Genomic DNA, 20,017 nt, shown 5'->3' with positions numbered 1-20,017 from the left:
CTCTGGCGCTGGGCAGGACTGGCTGCTCTCCGGAGGTCCCTGCCAGCCCTGACCCCTTCTGACTTTGGAAGGATGAAACCCTCTTTCCCATTTTGCAAGTTGAATATGAGTCATCAGTGCCCTGGCAGCCAGGAGGGCCAACCATGTCCTGGGGGCATCAGGCAAAGCATCACCAGCCGGCTGAGGGAGGGGATTGTCTGCTCTGCGGCAGTCTCACCTTTAATATTATGTGCAGTTTTGGGCATTGCAATGTAAGAAAGATATTAGACTGTTAGAGAGGGTCCAAAAGAGGGCAATGAGGATGGTGAAGGGCCTTGAGGGGAAACCGTATGAGGAGTGGCTGAGGTCACTTGGTCTGTTCAGCCTGGAAGAGACTGAGGAGAGACCTCATTGCAGTCTACAAGTTCCTCATGAGGGGAAGAGGAGGGGCAGGCACTGATCTCTTCTCTGTGGTGACCAGTGACAGGACCCGAGGGAATGGCCTTGTGTAAGGGGAGGTTTAGGTTGGATATTAGAAAAAGGGTTCTTCACCCAGAGGGTAGTTGGGCACTGGAACAGGCTCCTCAGGGAAGTGGTCACAGCATCAAGCCTGAGTCTTCAAGAAGCATTTGGACGATGCTCACAGGCACATGGTGTGATTCTTGGGGATGGTCCTGTGTAGGGCTAAGGGTTGGACTCCGATGATCCTGATGGGTCCCTTCCAATTTAGCATATTCTGTAATTCTATGATTTTTTGCGATGAGGTCTCACAGAGCTCCCTGCCCTCCTTGGCACACCCTGCCATGCACGGCACCCCTTTTTGGAAGGGTCCTCACCTGCTCCACCACCGCAAGACGCGGCGAAGGATTCGGAGCTCCCCTGGGCGGCACCGAAGCAGAGGTGGGGAATTCCACACCAGCCTCCCCTGAGGAGCGCAGGCGTTGCGGCTGAGCGGGCGAGCTGGATGTCGCGGAGTTCTCCCGGCCGGCGCTGCGGGAGCGCTCGGGGCCGTGTCCCCCTCCCAGGGCGGTCCCGGGAGCGGCCGCGCGGGGGCGCCGCCCGCGGAGGGGGCGGGGCCATGCGCAGTGCGCGTGCGCGGTGACGCGCGGGGCCGTGCCCGCTATATGAGCCCCAGCAGGCGCTGACTCGGCCTTTTCCGCCCCGCTCCCGCCCCGCGCCCGGGTCGCTGCGCTGAGACCCCGCGCCCCCGCCGCCCCCCGCCGCCGCCATGATCATCTACCGGGACTGCATCAGCCGTAAGGGCGCGGGGGGGCGGGAGGGGCGCGGCGCGGCCGGGAGCGGCGGCCGGGCGGGTGCGCGGGGTGGGGGGGTAGAGCGGGCCGGGCCCGGGCGCCGGGCCTGGCGGTGCCGCCGCGCATGTGCGATGCGGGGCCAGGCGGGGGGGGCGCGGGGGCGGGAGCGGGGCGGGCGGGGGTGCGGGCAGGCGGGGGCTGACCCTGTGTATGCATGTCTGCGTGTCCCCGCAGAGGACGAGATGTTCTCGGACATCTACAAGATCCGGGAGGTGGCGGACGGCCTGTGCCTGGAAGTGGAGGGGAAGGTGAGTGCCCGCCCGCCCCGAGGGAGGGAGGAGGGGAGGGAGCGGGGCAGAGATGCTGCGGTGACTCAGGGCCGGTGGGGAGCGGGGGTGGCGTCCCTGCGAGGGGCCCGAGGGAGGGGTGACCCACCACGGCCCGGTGCCTGTGCCGGGGCAAGGCTGGCTGCTACCCCGGGTGGTGCCTGAGAGAGCCCGGGTCAACCAGGCTGGAGTGTAATGGAGCCTGGTTCAGGCACCAGGAGAGGCACCCGGCATGGCAGTCACAGAATCATAGAATGGGTTGGGTTGGAAAGGACGTTCAGGACCATCTAGTTCCACCCCCCTGCCGTGGGCAGGGACACCTTTTGCTCGACCAGGTTGCTTAAAGCCCCATCCAACTTGGCCTTGAACACTTCTGGGGATGGGGCATTCATAGCTTCTGTGGGCAGCCTGTATCAGTGCCTTAGCACCCTCACAGTAAAGAATTTCTTCCTAGTGTCTAATCTAAACCTGTCTTTCAATTTGAACCTGTTCCCCCTTCTCCTGTCACTGGGAAATTAGTGCTTAGGCTGCAGTCAGGTTCCTTGCACTGATCTGTGGCTCTGGAGTAATGTCCTGCTCTCAAGTTGTAGGTGTGTAAGAGTGGTAGCATTAAGGTTTTTTGCAGAGCCGTTAAGTTTTTTGATGTCTCTAAATCCAGATGGTCACCAGGACAGAGGGTCAAATTGATGACTCTCTAATTGGTGGCAATGCCTCTGCTGAAGGTCCAGAGGGAGATGGAACAGAAGCCACGGTCATAACTGGTGTTGATATAGTAATTAACCACCACCTTCAGGAGACCAGCTTCACAAAAGAATCCTACAAGAAGTACATCAAGGATTACATGAAAGCGTAAGTGTTGATAGGCTTTTCCTTTGAATGGGATTGCAGAGTTTTTGCGTGGTTGAGATTTTAAAAACAGCATTGGACATATTCCTAGTAGGTGTTAGTTCTGATACAGGTGTGAAACTGGCTGTAAACTTCAGCAATGTCTGAATACTTGGCAGAACTGGAGCTCCAGAGATTGATGCTGGAATATCTATGTTTATCTTGGCTGAGGTAGAGGACCTGATCACATGCTTTAGATCTAGTTTGTAACTTTGCTGTTTTCTTCCGTATTTTTTTTATGCCAAACCTTCCTGTGGATGGGAGTGAGGTGGTAAAGAAAAGCTTTCTGAAGCTTTTCTAAGTTGGCAAATATCTAACAAATGTGTGTGAATGGAACTTTTTGCTAAGTCAAGATGTACTTTCTCTTGATCTCTGTTCAGTGGATTGCTACTAAAGGTGAAAACGCTTTGTGACACTGATAGAAAGTGCTCTTGGTGCTGTGGAAATGACTTGCTGATTTTTGTCTACCACTAGCCTAGAAGTAAAATGACCCTGATAGGAGTGGCAGGCACTGTTCTGCTGTTTCACTAGCAAAATTAAATTAAAGTGTGAGGGCTTCGAAAGGGATTGGGGGGAAAGCAAAATTAAAGTTTGATAGTAACTCTTTCTGCTATGATGTGACTTTACACAGTGAAGTTAAACTAGAACATGTTTTCAGAGTTTTGATATTTTTTTCCCCCCTCCAGAATCAAAGCCAGACTTGAGGAACACAAGCCAGAGAGAGTAAAGCCTTTCATGACAGGGGCTGCAGAACAAATCAAACACATCCTTGCCAACTTCAAAAACTACCAGGTAACTTGTGTCTCCTTACTGTAGTAGTGCAGTGTTACAAACTGGTTCACCTACCGAACTGGCTTGTTGAGAATTTTGAGTTCTCCTGTTGTGAGGATGTTTAACTTGCTCTTCTCTGAGACTTAGGGAGGAGAAACAGCAAAAGGGTGTTAGGTGTTTGGGGATCTCATTTCAGCTCATAGTGCTTGTAGTTAGCTGTGTTTGTTGTTATTGTGGTTTAGGGATTGTGGAGTTAAAAGACTTGAAATGTGGATCACTTTGGCCCTTGCTGAGTCTTACACTGTTCATAGCAGTGTGGTAAAATTATAGAATCACAGAATGGTTTGAGTTGGAAAGGATCATCAAATTCCAGTCCCCATGCCATGGGCAGGGACACCTTTCCCTAGACTAGGTTGCTCATAACCCCATCCAACCTGCCCTTGAACATTTTCAGGGGTGGGGCATCCACAGCTTCTCTGGACAACCAGGGTCTATGCCTCCCACCTTATACTTAAGAATTTCTTTGTAATATATAATCTAAATTTGTCCTCTTTCAGTTTAAAGCCATTCTCCCTTGTCCTATTGCAATGTGGCTTTGTAAAAAGTCCCTCTCCAGACTTTCTGTAGCCCTCTTTAGGGTACTGGAATGCTGCTCTAAAGTCTGCCTGGAATCTTCTCTTCTCCAGGCTGAACAACCCCAGTTCTGTTAGCCTGTCTTCACAGGAGTGGTGCTCCAGCCTTCATCTTTGTGGCCGTCCTGGACTTGCTCCAACAAGTCCACATCCTTCTTACCTTGGGATCCCAGCTCCAGAGCTGGATGCAGCACTCCAGCTGGGGTCTCACCAGAGCAGAGGGGCAGAATCACCTCCCTCAACCTGCTAGCCATGCTCCTTTTGGTGCAGCCCAGGATACAGTTGAATTCCTGGGCTGTAAGTGCATATTGCTGGATCATGTTGAGCTTTCTGTCAGCAGTACCCCAGGTCTTTCTCCTCAGAGCTTCTGTCAGTCCATTCTCTGCCCAGCCTGTGTTTGTGCTCAGGATTGCCCTGACCCAGGTGTACGACCTTGCACTTGGCATTGTTGAACTTGATGAGGTTCCTATGAGCTCATCTTTCAAGCCTGTTCCTTTGGATTGCATCCTTTCCCTCTTGTGTTACTAAAATGGGCAAGCTGTGGAGAGTAAAATCCCTGCAGCTGGTCAGGGAGACTTTTAACCTGAACTTGGTGACTTTGTATTGTTCTTGTATAAAAAGGCATTTTCTCCTGGTAATGGCTGATTAAATGTCTCAGTAACACATTGCTTTAAAGTTCTTTGTAGGAGAGAACATGAATCCAGATGGTATGGTGGCTCTCCTGGACTTCCGTGAGGATGGTGTAACCCCATATATGATTTTCTTTAAGGACGGCTTAGAAATCGAGAAGTGTGTAAGTACTGCTCTGAATTGGGTCAATGTGCCTAACTACGTGATGATTCCTTCAGTGCAGCACTTGTTCTCTCTTATCCCTGTGTAAGTTGAACAGTAGCTGTCAGTTTAAAAACTTAGAAGTCTGTGTAAGTACAGCCTATTTGGTGCTTCATATTATGCAAAGTGCCTGAAACTTCCCTTGAATGCTATTAACTTGTACTAAACGGGGATGTAGTGTCACAGCAGTGATTCATGGTGACTTAATGGCTAAGGAATGCAGAAGGAATTGTCCTGGCAAGATGTGTGTAATTGGGAATAGTTTTAAACTATTAGATGAAAGACAATGTGCTCTGAAATGAAGCACTTGTAGTTCAGATCCCTCTGGTGGGGTTTAATTGTGCACTGCTTTGCGTGGTCACGTTCCATCTTCTTTCACTTAATCTGATGCCCGTATTTTTTTATGCAAGAACTGTCGGTTTAAATGTTGCCCTAAATTTTGGAACACAGTAATACTTGACCAAGTATTTAACCTTATTCTCTCTGGAATCTCCAGCTACCTGAGCTCAAGACAGCTCCTGTGGTCTGCTTTAACTACTCTATATTGGAATGTGGTTGCAACAAAACAGTATTTGGATCCCAACACTCGTTTCTTTTGCTTATTGGGAGAGCTGTGGAATTAAGTGCCGTGTGGGATCACCAGTTGCTTTGCCCAGTCATTGTGGACTTATGAAGTCTGTTAATAGCCAGCTAAATTTATATGTAAAGCCTCTTAAAAACCTTCTCGTATGCAAATCATGTAAAGATGAGCCAGCTTGTAGTGTGGAGCAGTAGGCAAACTAAGGAATGCTTTTATTGGCCAAAACAGACCTGGCACCTCCTGCAGCCTGATGGAATGGTGATGTCTGTCCTGGGCCCTAGAACAGGCCAGACCTGGAAGGCACATCCTTGGGAGCAGGAGCTTGTATGCATCTTCTCTACAGGGGCACACCTTTTGGATGTGCAATTTGGGTAACCTGTGTCTGCTTCAAGATGGAGTAAAAGAATATCAATGGGGTATTCCAGTTTTAAGAGAGTAGATTGTATGCTTTGGTACTTGTTTAGGAAAGGGTATGAATGAGTATTCTGTCCAGCTTGCTCAGCAGCTGATTGGTGCCAGGTGCTCTGTATGACTGTAAAAGTGATCAGCATCCTCTGATAGACCATGGGCACTTTTCCTGTTGCTCTCTGGTTTGCACTAAGATGCAAAAACAATTTCCTTGCGCTTTCTGCCTGCCTGACTGTGGCAGCCCAGATTGAATTAGGGAAAACACAAGTTGTAGGAATTTACTGTGACTGTTGTGATCCTTGAGCTAACACTTGCTACTCTTGTTTCAGTAACAAATCAAACAGTATGGTTTTGGATCACTTGTCTTCATAGCTGGCTGCTGTTTCTTCTTCATCGGCACACCACCAGGAATCGGCAATGTCTAACAACTGGACTGATGTCATCTTGAGCTTTATTCACTTATTTTGACCCTGATTTGGAGTGGAGGCATTGTTTTGAAAAACGAAAAAAACATCTATCATGTAGGTTGTCTAAAATAAAACTCATTTAAACCCATTCTAGGTAATGTCTTTTGGTCTGATGTGTTTCTTAAGGTGACTCACAGGAGAGATCACGCCAGGGATTTGGTACTGTCAGTAGCATAGCCTGGTGTTAGTGTGCTACAACTGGACTGTTTCCAGACAGATTTCACAGTTTGCCTGTGGCTCTGGAGTGCAAGAGAAGGCTGAGATCAATAAGGCAAAGTCCAAGAAATGTCATAATGGAGTGAACCACCTTCATCTTTCATGATTGCACAGACTTATCTCTGGAAAAAAAAAAAAAAAAAGAAAAAAAATAAAATCCCAGAACGGAATATGTGCTATTCAAACTGAGTGCTGGCTGAACTTCTTTGTCAGACAAGAATACTTGAGTTTGTCCTCAGTTCTGGTATGGCTCCACTATCAAGGTAGGAGGATGACTGGAGGGAGCAGGAGTCTTAACACCAGCACTCTGTGAGTCTAGGTACTGGGAACGTTGTGGGGAGAGGGTGAAATGACTAGGTTTTCCAAAACAGCCTGGCCGTGGTACTGGCTCCTTTGTATTTGACAGCTGTTGAAGGGACCACGTTAACTGGAGCTCTGTTGAGTTGCAGGATTTGAGGGGTTTCTGTATTTGACCTCCTGGAGAGAGCTGTTGGAATGGCCTAGTGTAGACTTCCTCCAAACCAGGTGCATCTCTGTGCTTGAGACCTGAGTGTTTATAAAATACTGTTCCTGCTGTGTTCCTTCTTAGGAAATGCATCTGTTTGACAGACCTGGAGCAAACGGCCGTTGCTTCTCTGGTTCTTTCTGAGATGCAACAGTAACAGGTTCCTTGCGCTTTCTACCTGTCCAACCCTGTGGCAGTTTGGATTGAATAAAGGAACACAAATGCCTTCACAGCCCCAGCTGTCACTGCTGACTGTGTGCCTGACCAGGGATGTTGCCTTGGACTGCAAATGATTAACTTTTTTCCTACTGCAGCAACAGCAGAGGCATAGGAGGTTAAGGGGCCTGAAAGGGGAGGGCATAGCCAGCTGTGAGTTTTTGCATCTTGGCTATCTTGTGTCAGTTTTTGGCCCCTGGTACTGCAGGGTGGAGGTGGAGGTACATTTCTGCAGAGGTGAGATAGATGTGGCAGCAGGCTGGGAGGAGTGAGAGACTGGAGGAGGGAGTGGAGTGTGCCCTAGTTATCTCTGAGGTTCCTGTCTGGTTAAATAAACCCTATTTTAGTTCTGTGGGAACTTAATTTTTTTTTTTTTTTTTTTTTAGCTTTCCCAAGAAAGGATCTTGGGCCAGCTGAGCTTCTGGATGAGGTACAATTATGGTGTAACCTGCCTTCACCAAATGGGGCTGAAAGGCAGGGAGGCAGGTTCAAAGCCTAGATAAAATCACTGGGTTGTCTCTTGCTTTCCTTGCAGAGGATTTGTTTAATGGGACCAGGTGAGGATGTTATCTTACCTTTCCTGTTGCATCCTTGTTAAAAACTGGGAGGATTAAAGGAAAGGGAGAGGAAACAGGTGCTTAGTTGAGCTTCTCAGTTGAGCTGAAGTTAGTGTGGGCAGAGTAGTGCTGGTATGGCTGTGCAGCCCCTAATAGCCCTGGCTCCCATTTCCAGTGAATCATAAGTTTAAAACTGTGAGGGGCTGATATGTGGGAGTGGAAATGGCTCCTCCCCCTTCCTGGCTCGTTATACCGAGGCTGGGAGCCCTGGGCACCAGCCTGGAGCAAATTGCTACGTGGCACCTGTGTACAGCTGAGGTGCTGCTTTGAAAAGCAGGTGCTTTCAAACCATGATGAGCACGGCCTTGCTGTTTGGTTGAATGGCAAATTGTGTGTCATCCTATCTGTCCTCCAGGCTAATTGGGGTATTTAATTCGTGTGGGCAAACATACCTAACTAGAGGGTTCTGTGCTTCAAGCAGTCTTGTGTGCTTTTCTGCACAGCAGAGCCTCTGATGGAAAGTCTCCCAGCCTGCTGTATGGAAGTGTCAGTTCAAAGGCTGTGGAGATGAAGGACTTGGTTATGTTTCTTTTCTTCAGTGAGCTGCAAGAGGAGTGGTTTTGCTGCTTGTTGCACTTGCTGCACTTCTCAAAAATGTATTGCTGCCTTCAGTTTCTCAGGGAAAAGGGCAAGTCCTGCTGTTCTGCGGTGTCAAGTCTGTCAGTCATCCAGGAGAAGAGGTTAAACTACAATCAGTGGCAGGGAAGGATCATGGCCATGACAAGTAGCTGTGGCAGTAACAAGCAGCTGTCACAGTCACAGTGCTGTGGTAGCTGCATTTCAAGCAGCTGTTTCCTGGGGCTGAAAAGCTGAGGTGATTTGGGAAGACAAAGCTTCATACTTCACACAACAGCTTTGGAGTTATTTAATTGCTAAAAATCCCCAATGGTTACAAATTACCCTGGTGCTGCTTAAACGCAAGCCTGAACTGAAGGACAGCTTTAAAACCTATGCCTGTCTTGTTTTAAAATGTGCTTATCAGGGTTGTATCTTTCATTCCTGGAAAGATTTTCAGTGGCTGGAAGGGCTGTGGAACTGGGAAGGATCCAAATAGCTTTTTCTCTGTGCTTCGTGGAGCAGGTTAAGCAGCTAGGTAGAAACCTTTCTCCTGCACTCACTATGAGCTGGATGCTGACAGGGGAACAAAGGCTGATTGCTTATGAGAGGGGAAAAAACCTTGCCTTTTTACTTTCATGCTTTTGTGGTGCTTGGTTAAGGGAGTGATGTCTTGCGCCTGGAGGAAGCAGCTGCTGTGCTTGGCATGTGTCCCACCTTTTGCCCTCCCACCCCACTGTTCCCCCTCAGTGCCTGCTTTTGTCTCACAGTTGTTCTGTCCCATCTGGGTCTTGCCCCATCTACAAATCCACTCTCTTTGCCCTCTGAAAGCAAAGAAAAACTCCCATTTCCCATGAGGCAGTAACAATGATGTTAATATCTGAATGCTGCTACAGCAGCTTGTTTCTCCTTGGCTGCCTGCTTTGAGGAGAAAAGTGTGCAGCAGACCTGGGGATGTTCATGCAGTGGAGGGAATATCTGGGTGTGTGGAAGAGGCACTGGTGGCCCCATTGCCCCCTCTTGGGTACCCAGCTGAGCCAGCCCCACTCCATCCCTTGGCTTTGCCCACTCAGCATGGGCTGGGGGTGGATGCTAAAGCCTAAGTGGGTGATGGTCCTGGAGCCTTGTGCAGCCCTCAGTTTAGAACCAGGATGGAGAACATGCAAAAGGGAAATTTTAACTGAAAGGAAGTAGGAAACATGGGTTTCTTTGGTTTGGGGGGCTTTTTTTTTGGAATTTTTTTTTAAATTGGTTTAGCTCATGGCCAGGAGGGAATTAACATAAGCTTAGAACATGGTTGTTGTCAGAGAAATAAAATTGGACTAATTTTTTTAAAAATGGGTAAGAAAAAAATTAAAAAGCTGTAATTTGCTTCTTTTTCCTTAGCAAGTTTCTGGCTGTTGCCAACCTGCTGCAGTCCTGGCAGTGTTTTCAGTGACAGCCCTTTAGGGAGGATGCTTTTATTTAAGAGCAATAGTATCTGTGTCAAGATAGTTCTGCTTTCTCACACGCTGCTGCTGGCTTGGACCAGGTAAGACACCTCCCTCTGCTCCTGTGAACCTCCATCTATGCTTCAGCTCTGCAGCCACTTCCCTGTCTTGTTGCCAGGAAATTAAAAGCTGGGATGTTTAGCCCTGGCTCAGCCAGCCAGGAAATCTCTGTTGCTGTTAGCCCACAGTGGGAGAGCAGCAGTTAAAAACTGTATTCATTTAGCTCAGAGAAAAATGTCTTGGTGGGAGGGGAAAAAAGCCCCTAACCAAGCCTGAAAGTTTTTTGCCATGAACAGTACAAAATCCACTGCCAAGAGCATGCCAATAGCTGTGCTGGTTTGCAGTCCCTGTGTGTTGGCTGCCTTTTGGTTGAAGCTGCAGCTGGAAGCTGTTGTGCAAAGATCGCAGCCAAGTGGCTGTGGCCAGGGCTGGTGGCCTGAGGGAGCTTTTTTTTGGGTGCCAGCAAATGCTGGCAGCCCTGCAAGTGTGTTCTGCAGGAATGCACAGGACGCTGTTGAGGATGGGCATAGCTGTTTTGATCCATTAGAGCTGCATTCATCACCTTCCACTTCAGCAGAAAGGAGCCAAACACCCTTGGAGGCCTTTTTAAGACTATTTTGGTTGTGTGATGCCAACCTTGCCAGAGGCAGCAGCTGGATGGTGATAAAAATGCTGAGCAATTGTTCCTCTGCGGGCCTCCCTTTATCTTGGGAGCTAACAGCGGGGATTCACCTCCCCATTTCTGTGGCCAGCAGCATCAGGAAGAAGTACTACTGGCACTTTGGAGAGCAGCCCACTTTCTTCCTATCTTCAGCTAGGTGCTGGCATGCTGGCAGCCCTGCCAAAGCATGCAGCCGTTTATTTTTTTTTTTTATATGGAATGTCCATAAAAGTAGATGCCCAGAAAGGTTTTAAAGATTAGCTTCTCAAAATCTTTGTTACAGACTAGTTGAGAAACAGCCCTGTAAAGCTGGATGTTCCCTCCCTGCTCACCATGGATGCTTAGCCAGCAAAACCCCACTTGCTATTGGAATAGTCTGGTTCAAGGGCTGAGATCTATCTCCTCTACCTACATGAGCCAGGCCCCTCCAGTCAAGGCAGGGAGGGATGATTCGCTGCCCCTGCAGCTGAGTGGTTGCTGTAGGCTGCAGTCATAGAACTGCCTGCAGCTGCTGGTACTTCCTCACACTGCCCACAGAAAGGGGTTTCATGGAGTCAGGGCAGCCCTTCTCACATCGGCTTCAGATGCCCTAGCCCGGCAGCCACTTCCTGGCAGCATGTGACACAGCTGTTGTGGTTGGCCTAAGAGTGCTTTAACTCCCATAAACCACTTGATTTTTAAGCCAAACGAGCAATATAGCAGCTGCCCACAAGTAGAAAGGTTTCATGTTCATGGCCACCTCACTGCAGGAAAGACATGCAAAGGGAAAATCTTGTGGCTGGGGGGTTCTTGGGCTGGTGGACCCTGTGTGGTTACAGCCCTTGCTGCTGGCAGCTTCTCTCACTGCTGGAGTATAAATAGCTTCTTCCCAAGGCTGGGCTTGGCCAGGTGGCAGAGGGAGGCTTTTTGGGAATCCATGCTGTGGTTTATGTGAGTCTCCCATAGACTGCTCGAAACAGCTGGGCAGGGGCATGCATAGGCCCAGGAGGCTTAGGAAGGACTCTCCATGATTTTGTTCATTGCTTTTAATCATTTTAATTTGCCCTTACCTGTTCCTCTGGTGCTCAGTACTTGGTCATCTGTCTCACAGCTGCTGAAAACCTTCCCTGCTTCCTGGAGGCGCATAGGTCACATCTCAAGAATGAGCTCCAGAGGTAAAACCAGTTAATGGAGTAGAGAGGAAAAGAAACTATCATTCTCTTCCTTTCAAGATTGACAACAAACTACTGCAGCTTCTCCTGTAGTTGCAAACATACTGCCTGCAAAAGCCTAAACACCACCAGGAGCAGAAAGCCCTCTTGGAGGTGCATTCCTTCTCCAAGGAATATGTTTTGGCTGAGGTACTCATAAGACTAGCCCCAAGCAGTTCTTTGTGCTGAGGTTTGCTGAGCTGGACAGGAAAATGGGGTCTCCATTGTAAAGTCCTTGACTGTCACTTATAACACAAGCCCTAGGTATAGTTACCTGAAGGGAGGCTCAGTGGCGTTCATTGACCCTTCTGGCTTAAAGGTGCCTTTTTTATCTTTTGTGTTGGAATTTGTCATCTTTGTGTGAATAATCAAATACTCCCTGAGAAAGGCTGACCCCGCAGCCTGGTAGCCACACATAGCCTTGATTAGGAGAGCCAAGAGTCTTCTAGTCCTGCCATTGGTATGAGAAAAGGGGCAGGTTGTACCCAGCCAGAGCTCTTAAAAAAGCTCAGGATGCAGAGCTGTCTTTCAGATGAGCCTGGAGCCATGGCTCAGCTCTTATACTGCATTAGTGAGAAAAACAATTTGTTAGGACTCCAGAAAAACAGTGACTAATGAAAATGCCATCCTGGCGACAGGGATATGTGAATGTGGGTGGGCATAGCTGACATGCAAGAGGTATGTTCAGCTGGAGCCAACTCTAAGCAGCTGGTGAAAGCAATATGTAGGTGACTCAAAGCATGGACAACTTTTAGTGAGCATCCACTGGGATCACAGCAGCTAGTGAGCTCTGATCCCACTCCAAGCCCTGTGTCAAAGATGTGGTGTCAGCACCAGGTCTTGTAGCCATATAACTTTCTGCCGGCTCAAAACTAATGTGTTTTCTGCTCCAATTCCTCATGCAACCCTGCTGCCCACTGGGCTGTCCCACCAGCAGCTTCCTGGCTGGCTACAGGCAGGGCAGCAGAGGATGAGGCAGGCAGAGCTGTGGGCAGGCAGAGAATGGAACACAAGAGCACTGGGACCAGCCTGTCCCATTCTGGGGTTGAATCCATGCCTTTCCCGGTTTACAGTGGCAGCCTCCAGTCATGCGTCTTCTTGCCCACTCCCAGCCCCCTGGCATGGGGGTGTCTCTAATGGAGTAGATGCATTACCATCACCTCCTGTCTGCTCAGGTCCATGCTAGTAATTGGCTGGGTTTACTGAGTATGAAATGTCCATTTCATACTGAGTATGAAATGTCTCAAAGTAGTCATTTGGGAGAAGTAATGCTTGAGAGTGGACATGTTTTTAATCTCATTTAATGGCATTTAGCACATCGATACTTCTGCTTGTGCTTATGGGACCCTCTTGTCAAACAGTGTTTCAACCACTAATATTCAAGAACATCTGCATGAGCAGAGTTCAGCAGTGAGCAGAGACAGCAGCACATGGGAAGACCAGCAGGGAATCAGTGTTCATCACTGCTTTGAGTTCGGAGTTTAAATTAATCCAAATGTGGGGGGGCAGGGAATCAGACCTGAACACCTACAAGCCTCCTCCTCTCTTCTGGCAGATGGCAATCCTGGTAACAGCACTTGCATAAGGTCCTCTTGCAGAACTAATGCACTCCTACCAGGCAGGAGCCAGCAGAGTCCTTGAATGCATGGCACATTCTTCATGCTCTACATCAGCATATCTGTGGGCTCATTGATCCCTTCTCTCATGCCACTTGGATTTTGTGGCAGCTTTTGGGACTAAAATTCCAATTGCACCCTAGTAAGCCAGAAAGCCTTCAAAATCATGCGGGAAGGAGGTAAAAAAGGTGCTTCACAAGCTGCCTGGCTTCTGGACTGTCCATTGGTTATCTTTTCTTAGTTTACCCTGGCACAGCATTTCCTAGTTCCATTTTTTAAATGGTGTTTCCTCACTGTCCTGTTCCTCATTTTTTATAACTGGTGCTATTACACAGAAGGCTGCAAGCAAACCAGTGCACCTTGGCATTCCTCAGCCTTTCTGTTGCTCATCAGTTGAAAACTCCACTGCTTGTTTACTTCTAGCACTCTCCACGTTTTTAATGATACTCATAAAAAAACCCAGTCTTTTGTAAAAACCATAAATCCCATAAAAAGCTCTGTACACTTTCCATTACACCTGAATAGCGCTTATCTACCCTGTCCAAGGCATTCTACAGATCAATAAAATACCTCCTTTACTTAAATCATCTGGCATTTTACACTGACTGATTATGTCCTTCTCAATTGAAGTCTAACTGTGAAACAGCTCATAATACCAAAAATAAAGCAGATCCAAAACACTCTCCTGCTAAGCTAATCCTGCCGTGGATCCCACTAAAGGTAACCAGTGCCCTCTGAAACAGCATAGTCATTTTTACCTGTGACAATGAATTACAGTACTCCTAAATCAGGACCGCATGGCATTCCCCTGCATGGTTTTAAAGGACCATGTGAGGAGCAACACAAAGGAAAAGCTGATCTAGACTTGCTAGGTACTTCAGCTGCTAAACCAGGACACAAATAGAACAGAGGAGCCCAGCTCATGAAAAACAAGAGCTCTCATCCTACATGTCAGTGAACACAAGCCCACGGAGGACTCAAACAGCCCAATGAGGACAGCAATGTGTGCAGGCTCTGGCTATTGCTGGAGAGCACATCATGTACCACAGCAAGACACAAAGGCTGACTTCCTGAGTTCCTCAGCATCCTCAGATGTCTCCTGCAACTGTTAGCAAGCTGGGTCCTGCTTGTAGAGCCCAAGGAGACACAAGTCAATGGCAGTATTTATGAAAGCACACACATATCTCTGGAATGTGATCTGCTTTTCAAAACTCTCAGCAGACTACCTCCTAGGAACTGAACACTTCACACCACAGGAAGCTGAGCACCAGCAGGAAGTGTATCTGTAGAGAGATAACTACACAAACAACTCTAGAAAAAATAAATTATTAAAATTGGGGTCAGAGTTTTACAAGCCTCCAAAGGCATTTGACACCCCTGCAAGCCTTTCATTGCTTCTAAGTGGACCAATAGTGGGATATTTGCTTTTCACACAGACCTCGTTTCATTAGAGTGGGCAGAAATGATGCACAGTCTGAAGGACCTGAGGGAGTGTGAAAGTTGTGCTATCAAACCTCACCTGCTTCATTTACAGGTATACTAATAAGGTTTTTTCCAGCGTGTTCTTTGCTCTTTCTTTAACATAAAAGCTTTGAGAATATAATTAAATAGTTCCCTCCCAGAAGGATGCTGAACAGACAACCCTTGCAATATGCATTTCAAAAATGGGGGAACAGAGACATAGATAAATTCAGCAATCTTTCCCAAAGCACAAAGGAATCCAATGGCAAAGCCTGCAATAAAAACCCCTTGGTTTGAAAACACCCTTCAGACCTACGCCACCTAAATCATATGTTCAGTCAATAATGTAGAACATTGCGTGGTACAAATTAAAATAATGTTTTATTGATATGCTTGAACAAAACATAGGTATCAGCATAAAAAGAAAACAAAAATAAAACTACTCCTTGCTGTACCTAACAGGCATTTCAATTTTTTCTCAGTAATCACCTGGAGGGGACTGTCCTTGTCCCACTGACCTGTGTGTCAAACAGCCTTTGCTTTACGGGTTTTTAACTATTGATTTGTTCCCACGGAGTCTGAGGACTGTGATGAGCACCATGGTTGTGGCTGTTTTTCCTAAAGCCTGATCCTAATAGTAGCATCATGTCCATTCCACCCAAACACTGCACAAAGGGTTGTGTACCCCTGCAGCCTTCCAGATGAAGCCCTAGCAGATCCCAGCAGAACTGAGGGTATTAACCTGGTTATACTGGAATGCAAAACCACAAAGTCCTGGGTTGCTCCAGGACATGTTTTCCTTCAAAGTCATTGAGGCCTGGAAAAGCCACAAAGCTACAAAGAAAAAGTAAGTTCAGAGCTCTAGTAAAGATAAATCTAATACAAGTTTATTCTATAAACATTTTTTTCCTGTCAAAAGACAACGCACTTATAGAAACATACAAGAAATATTCCTTGGGAAAAGAGCTACAGAAAATTACAAAGTATCAGCTGCTTTATTTTATCTTTATCCTTGCATAATTGCACTGTGCTCAGTCCTGCCTGTAAATCCACCACAGTTCCCTCAGTGCAATAACTGTAATTCTCTCTTGGTTTGAAATTTTTTTGTTAATCACTCTTTTCTTCTCCTTGGTAGTGTCTGTATTCTGGCTTCAGTTCCCATGTGTTTTTGTGGGTCCCCTTCACATTGTAGATGCCTATTTCTCTCAAAATTTCTTTCAAGTATATCTGAAAGAAAACAAAAATTCACATTATATAGGCAGGCAATTGCCAGGGTTCCTACATATCTGCTCAATTGCATTCACCCACAAGGCGTGGACAGCAAGGCTGGTTGATTGGCGCTGGCAATAACGGCTCTGCCACGGACTTCAACCCTCAGGCTCCAACAGGGATTAGAGCAGCCCGGGTGTAACACCTGCTGCAAGGCCCCAGGGATGCAGTAGGGAGCACCCGAGCCCTACAGATGATGGCTCCCACGCAGTCCCCTGTGAGAGGCAAGTACTAGCAAGATGGATGCTCCATGGGCTGCCAAAATGAAGCTCCCAGAACCTCCTGGGAAGCTGATGCTGAGGTTATCTCACACATCCTCCTGCTGGAATTCCTCCACTTGAGCTAAAAGCTCTTGATCTTTCTTCTTGCTTGGGTTGGGATTATCTTGAAACTCCTTGCTTTATTCAGACTATCAAAGCCCCAAGCTGTTGGCTTAAAGGCTTTAAGCATTTTATTATGGCCTCATTTTTAGAGAACTGAGTAGATGTCAGAAGATTTTCTAATACATTAAATTATTTAGACTTGGAAGAGAAAGAAAAAACCCAAAACAAGTACAGCTATGATACCAGCAGTATAACCTTTGAGAAAACACAGCTCACTAATATTGCCCTGCTTTACTCTTTATAATAAACACCAGTAATTTTCTTAAGAGCCATTTTCTTGCTTGTTTGTTTAAATATTAATTGGGACTGATGTGAATGGATTGCCATGGCAACCACAGACCACAGTTTAAGAATCCTCACGTTAAATTCATAATTGCTTTAGTTTGAGCAATTTAATCTTCTTGGAGTGCATATATTGTACTGGAGTTATTGGAACCCATGTATTTTCTGCACCTACAGTTCTACTAAGCGCAAATATCAATATACTCCAACTCATTAAAACCAGCAAATATTTGTTGAGGACATAGAAAAAAGAAATGCTGATGGCCCAGTCTGTTCCTTACACTCTTCTCCCTTTTGCTAAATGGAAAAGGTGGAAAATACACAAATAAAAACTATGTTCTCAGTCAGAAAAAAAAATGTCTCTTTTAGAGAAACCAATCATTACTTTCTAGGTACACATCAAAAATATACAAAGCAAAATAAAAATCCAGATCCCACACTAATGATGACACTTCATGTGGACTCATCTAGCAAAATTATTCTTAAAAACATATCTCAAAGCAACGAGAGGTGTTGGTCCCACAAATAAGAAAGGTGATCATAGCAGACTGCATATGAGAACTACTTTCTTAGGGTCTTCTCCTGGAGCGGAGTGGCTGGGCACAGGAGCTGTGAGCAGAGTTTATTTTACACTGCCAGGATGGTTCCTTGGCCTTCGAGGGCGCAGGATGCCAACCCCAGCAGGTGGCAGCAGCAGATCGCTGTACATCCCTTCGCACACCTTTCCGCATCTTGCCTATTGCAGAGATGCCGTCATTATTCCAGAGTCAGGTACGCAGGACAAACGCACTCACTACAACAGCAATCAGTGCACAAACGTTTTTGTAGGACGACACTCTCTTTGTGCCACGCACTTTTTTGAAGGTGCTGAAAGCAGGTGAGAAAGAGGTTTCTACATGGGTTATGGGTAGATGTGTAAAGCTGCATATCCACTGCCTTGATTGCAATCCCTGTGCGGGCTCACAAGGTAGCTTTCAGTAGTACGACTGACAGAGACTTCAAAACATGGCAGAGAGGGTGGAAGGAACTCTTGGATGCAAGGTTAAATTCTGCTCTAGACCACATGAACAGAGAATTGGGGAAAAAATCCTATAATTGGATTTAGTCTCATGAAGTACATCCATATGCATTTCCTGGGCTGACAGGTCTGTATCTGGGAAGCCAGGTCACAAGGCGTGACGGTGCTGCTGGGCTCAGGCAGTGCAAAACCACTGCGGCTGCACGTTCCAAAGCTCCTGGCACTCACTCACTCAAAACTGCCCACCCAGCTATATGAGGGTTACTTTTAATTTCAGCTAGTCTTCAGACCTAACTCCCCAGGCAGTTCTGCTTCTCTCAGGGCAAAACTTCCAAGAGTTTTGATTCAACAGCATAACAAAATGGAACAAAACCAACCCAAACTGAATAGCAAGTGCCACAAGTAACGGAACTTCAAGCTGGAACCAATGAAACCGCAGCAACTGATGATTTGCCATCTCTGGTGCAGGGGAGAACCAGGCAGCAGCGGCTTTAGAGAGGGCAGCTAAGAACATTAGCCCCCCGAAAAATCACTGTACGTGCACAGATAACAGTGAACTGCTGGAGCTTTTAGACAATTACAAATCAGGGGTAATCCTGTTGTGCTGTACCTTACTTGAAAGCAAGTGTCTTGATGAGGGGAGTTCAAGGGACGTTAGGATTTTTCCCGCAGGATCAGTTCTCCTAGAAACCAGGACTATCCATCTGGGTCTTCACTGCACCAGGCTGGCCTATACATCATGAAACATACTACTCTGACACCATACCATCAAGAGAAATTCCACACTTCCCCCACTAATGCCAAATACTGGGGACCCACAATTTTTTTCTCAGAAAGGGATTCAGTATGCTTATATACATAGAATTCTAACACAGCAGCTCATTTGTACGTGATCTGTTTGTACATTCAAGGCATCCCCTGCTCTGTTCCACCTTCCCTCTTGACTTTTTTTCATAAAAAGTGAAATGTTATTACAGAATCATGGGATAAAAATTACTGAGGAGTGAAATTTCAAGCTCTGAAAATCCTTCTGAAACCTCAAGGGGAAAACAAACCCCACTGTGTTTAGGACAACCATTACTTCAAGCTAAAATGTAATTTTTTAAAAAGACAGTTCATCTTAGACCACTGGTTCCATACTGGTTCCATTCTTCACAAACATTTGATTGCTCACGGAAAATTGTATTATGTTCTCAACCATGTAGCCCAAATCTAGAACTACTGTAGTATTTCCAGGGAGCACTCAGTACTTACATCTGGGTAGGTGGCAATAGATTTGCCTACTAGTGCAAATTGTTATTTTTCATTAAAATGGAAAACAAATAAACACAGGTTACCATAATATTTGTATTCAGAACAGACTTGCTTTGTGATTTTATGATCACAAATAAAATTGGCAGCAATTTCCTGTGTAACATGCAACATATTCTGTAGCAAGGGTTTAATTTACTATTTACATTTACCATTAGGTAAGAAAAATACCCTTACTTATTTGTAACTTCAAGTTCTCTAGTGGTTTAAGTGGGAATTGTGGATGACTATTGCTAGCTGATGTCATGCTAGATGGGATAAATCTGCACCTACGTACATTCAAAGTGATCAAGACAGTGATTGTTATACCTCTCTAACAAAAAAAAACCCAAAACCAGAAAACCACAAACCAAACAAAAACACTTAAAATATTCTTGCCACTTCCTCCATATCTTCCTCCTATTCCTTCCTCCTTCTCATTTCCCATGATCCACACACCTTCTCTGCCACACAGATAAAGAATTGACTTGTGAGATACATGAATGGAATGGAAGACACAAATATGTTACTCAACTAGTTTCTTTCAAGGTACTAGAATACAGTGAACCTACATGGGTTTGAGTTGGGTAACATCTTTGTGCAGCTTCTATATTGTGCACCTTATGCCAATGCTCTGACACAGGTATACTTAATTCTAAACGTGAAGTGAGCAAAACTAGTAAGCATCTTTATTTCCCCCCTCTTTTTTTACATAGGAGTATTTTTTCATAATCCAGATGTTGATGTTCTTTCTTCTGCTTTAGCTCTTGTGACATTGTTGCTTCATTTAGACTCAAAATTAAGTCCCTTCAAGTTTTTTGAAATCTGCAGCTGGGTTGAGGATAGATATTTAAGTTGGCAGTGAAAAACATCAAAAACACCAAAGATACTTCACGTGTCATCATCTCCCTCCGCATCCCAACTGGTCTGCTCAAGGAAAGCTTGAACAGGGGAAGAAGGGAAAGAACTGGAAAGTCAGGATAAACAGATGAAGAGGCTGGCAGACACTGCAAGACAACAAAACCACCACAGAAGCAGATGCCTTTGTGCTTTTCCTTTTTGTGTATCAAAACAGTGTTTAACCCAAAATAAATCCTAAATATCAACCACCTAAAC

At 46.3% G+C, this 20,017-nt stretch overlaps 2 protein-coding genes and 2 non-coding genes across 4 annotated transcripts in view; 3 read left to right on the top strand and 1 right to left on the bottom strand.

Moving 5' to 3' along the window:
* Nucleotides 1-1,068: 1,068 nt before the first annotated feature.
* Nucleotides 1,069-6,220, top strand: TPT1 (tumor protein, translationally-controlled 1). Its single transcript, XM_064645702.1, has 6 exons — nt 1,069-1,235; nt 1,467-1,540; nt 2,217-2,407; nt 3,130-3,235; nt 4,523-4,639; nt 5,995-6,220. Exons 1-6 carry the CDS (start codon nt 1,208-1,210, stop codon nt 5,995-5,997), a joined length of 519 nt encoding a protein of 172 aa, XP_064501772.1. The 5' UTR covers nt 1,069-1,207; the 3' UTR covers nt 5,998-6,220.
* On the top strand, nt 5,803-5,932 carry LOC135410545 (small nucleolar RNA SNORA31). Its single transcript, XR_010428734.1, has one exon. It is a non-coding gene; the product is annotated as a small nucleolar RNA SNORA31 (small nucleolar RNA).
* A 720-nt stretch (nt 6,221-6,940) lies between the features above and the next one.
* On the top strand, nt 6,941-7,076 carry LOC135410546 (small nucleolar RNA SNORA31). Its single transcript, XR_010428735.1, has one exon. It is a non-coding gene; the product is annotated as a small nucleolar RNA SNORA31 (small nucleolar RNA).
* Nucleotides 7,077-15,021: 7,945 nt separating this feature from the next.
* GTF2F2 (general transcription factor IIF subunit 2) overlaps nt 15,022-20,017 on the bottom strand; it is an 87,233-nt gene continuing 82,237 nt past the window's right edge. The window contains exon 9 of the mRNA XM_064645700.1: nt 15,022-15,886. Coding sequence (XP_064501770.1) covers nt 15,767-15,886 — 120 coding nt within the window. The 3' untranslated portion in view covers nt 15,022-15,766. The remainder of the gene's footprint in view (nt 15,887-20,017) is intronic.

The sequence above is a fragment of the Pseudopipra pipra genome, chromosome 2, assembly GCF_036250125.1.
Source record: "Pseudopipra pipra isolate bDixPip1 chromosome 2, bDixPip1.hap1, whole genome shotgun sequence".
Taxonomy (NCBI): domain Eukaryota; kingdom Metazoa; phylum Chordata; class Aves; order Passeriformes; family Pipridae; genus Pseudopipra; species Pseudopipra pipra.
Note: the sequence above shows the minus strand (reverse complement) of the source record. Positions and strands in the feature narration are given on the sequence as shown.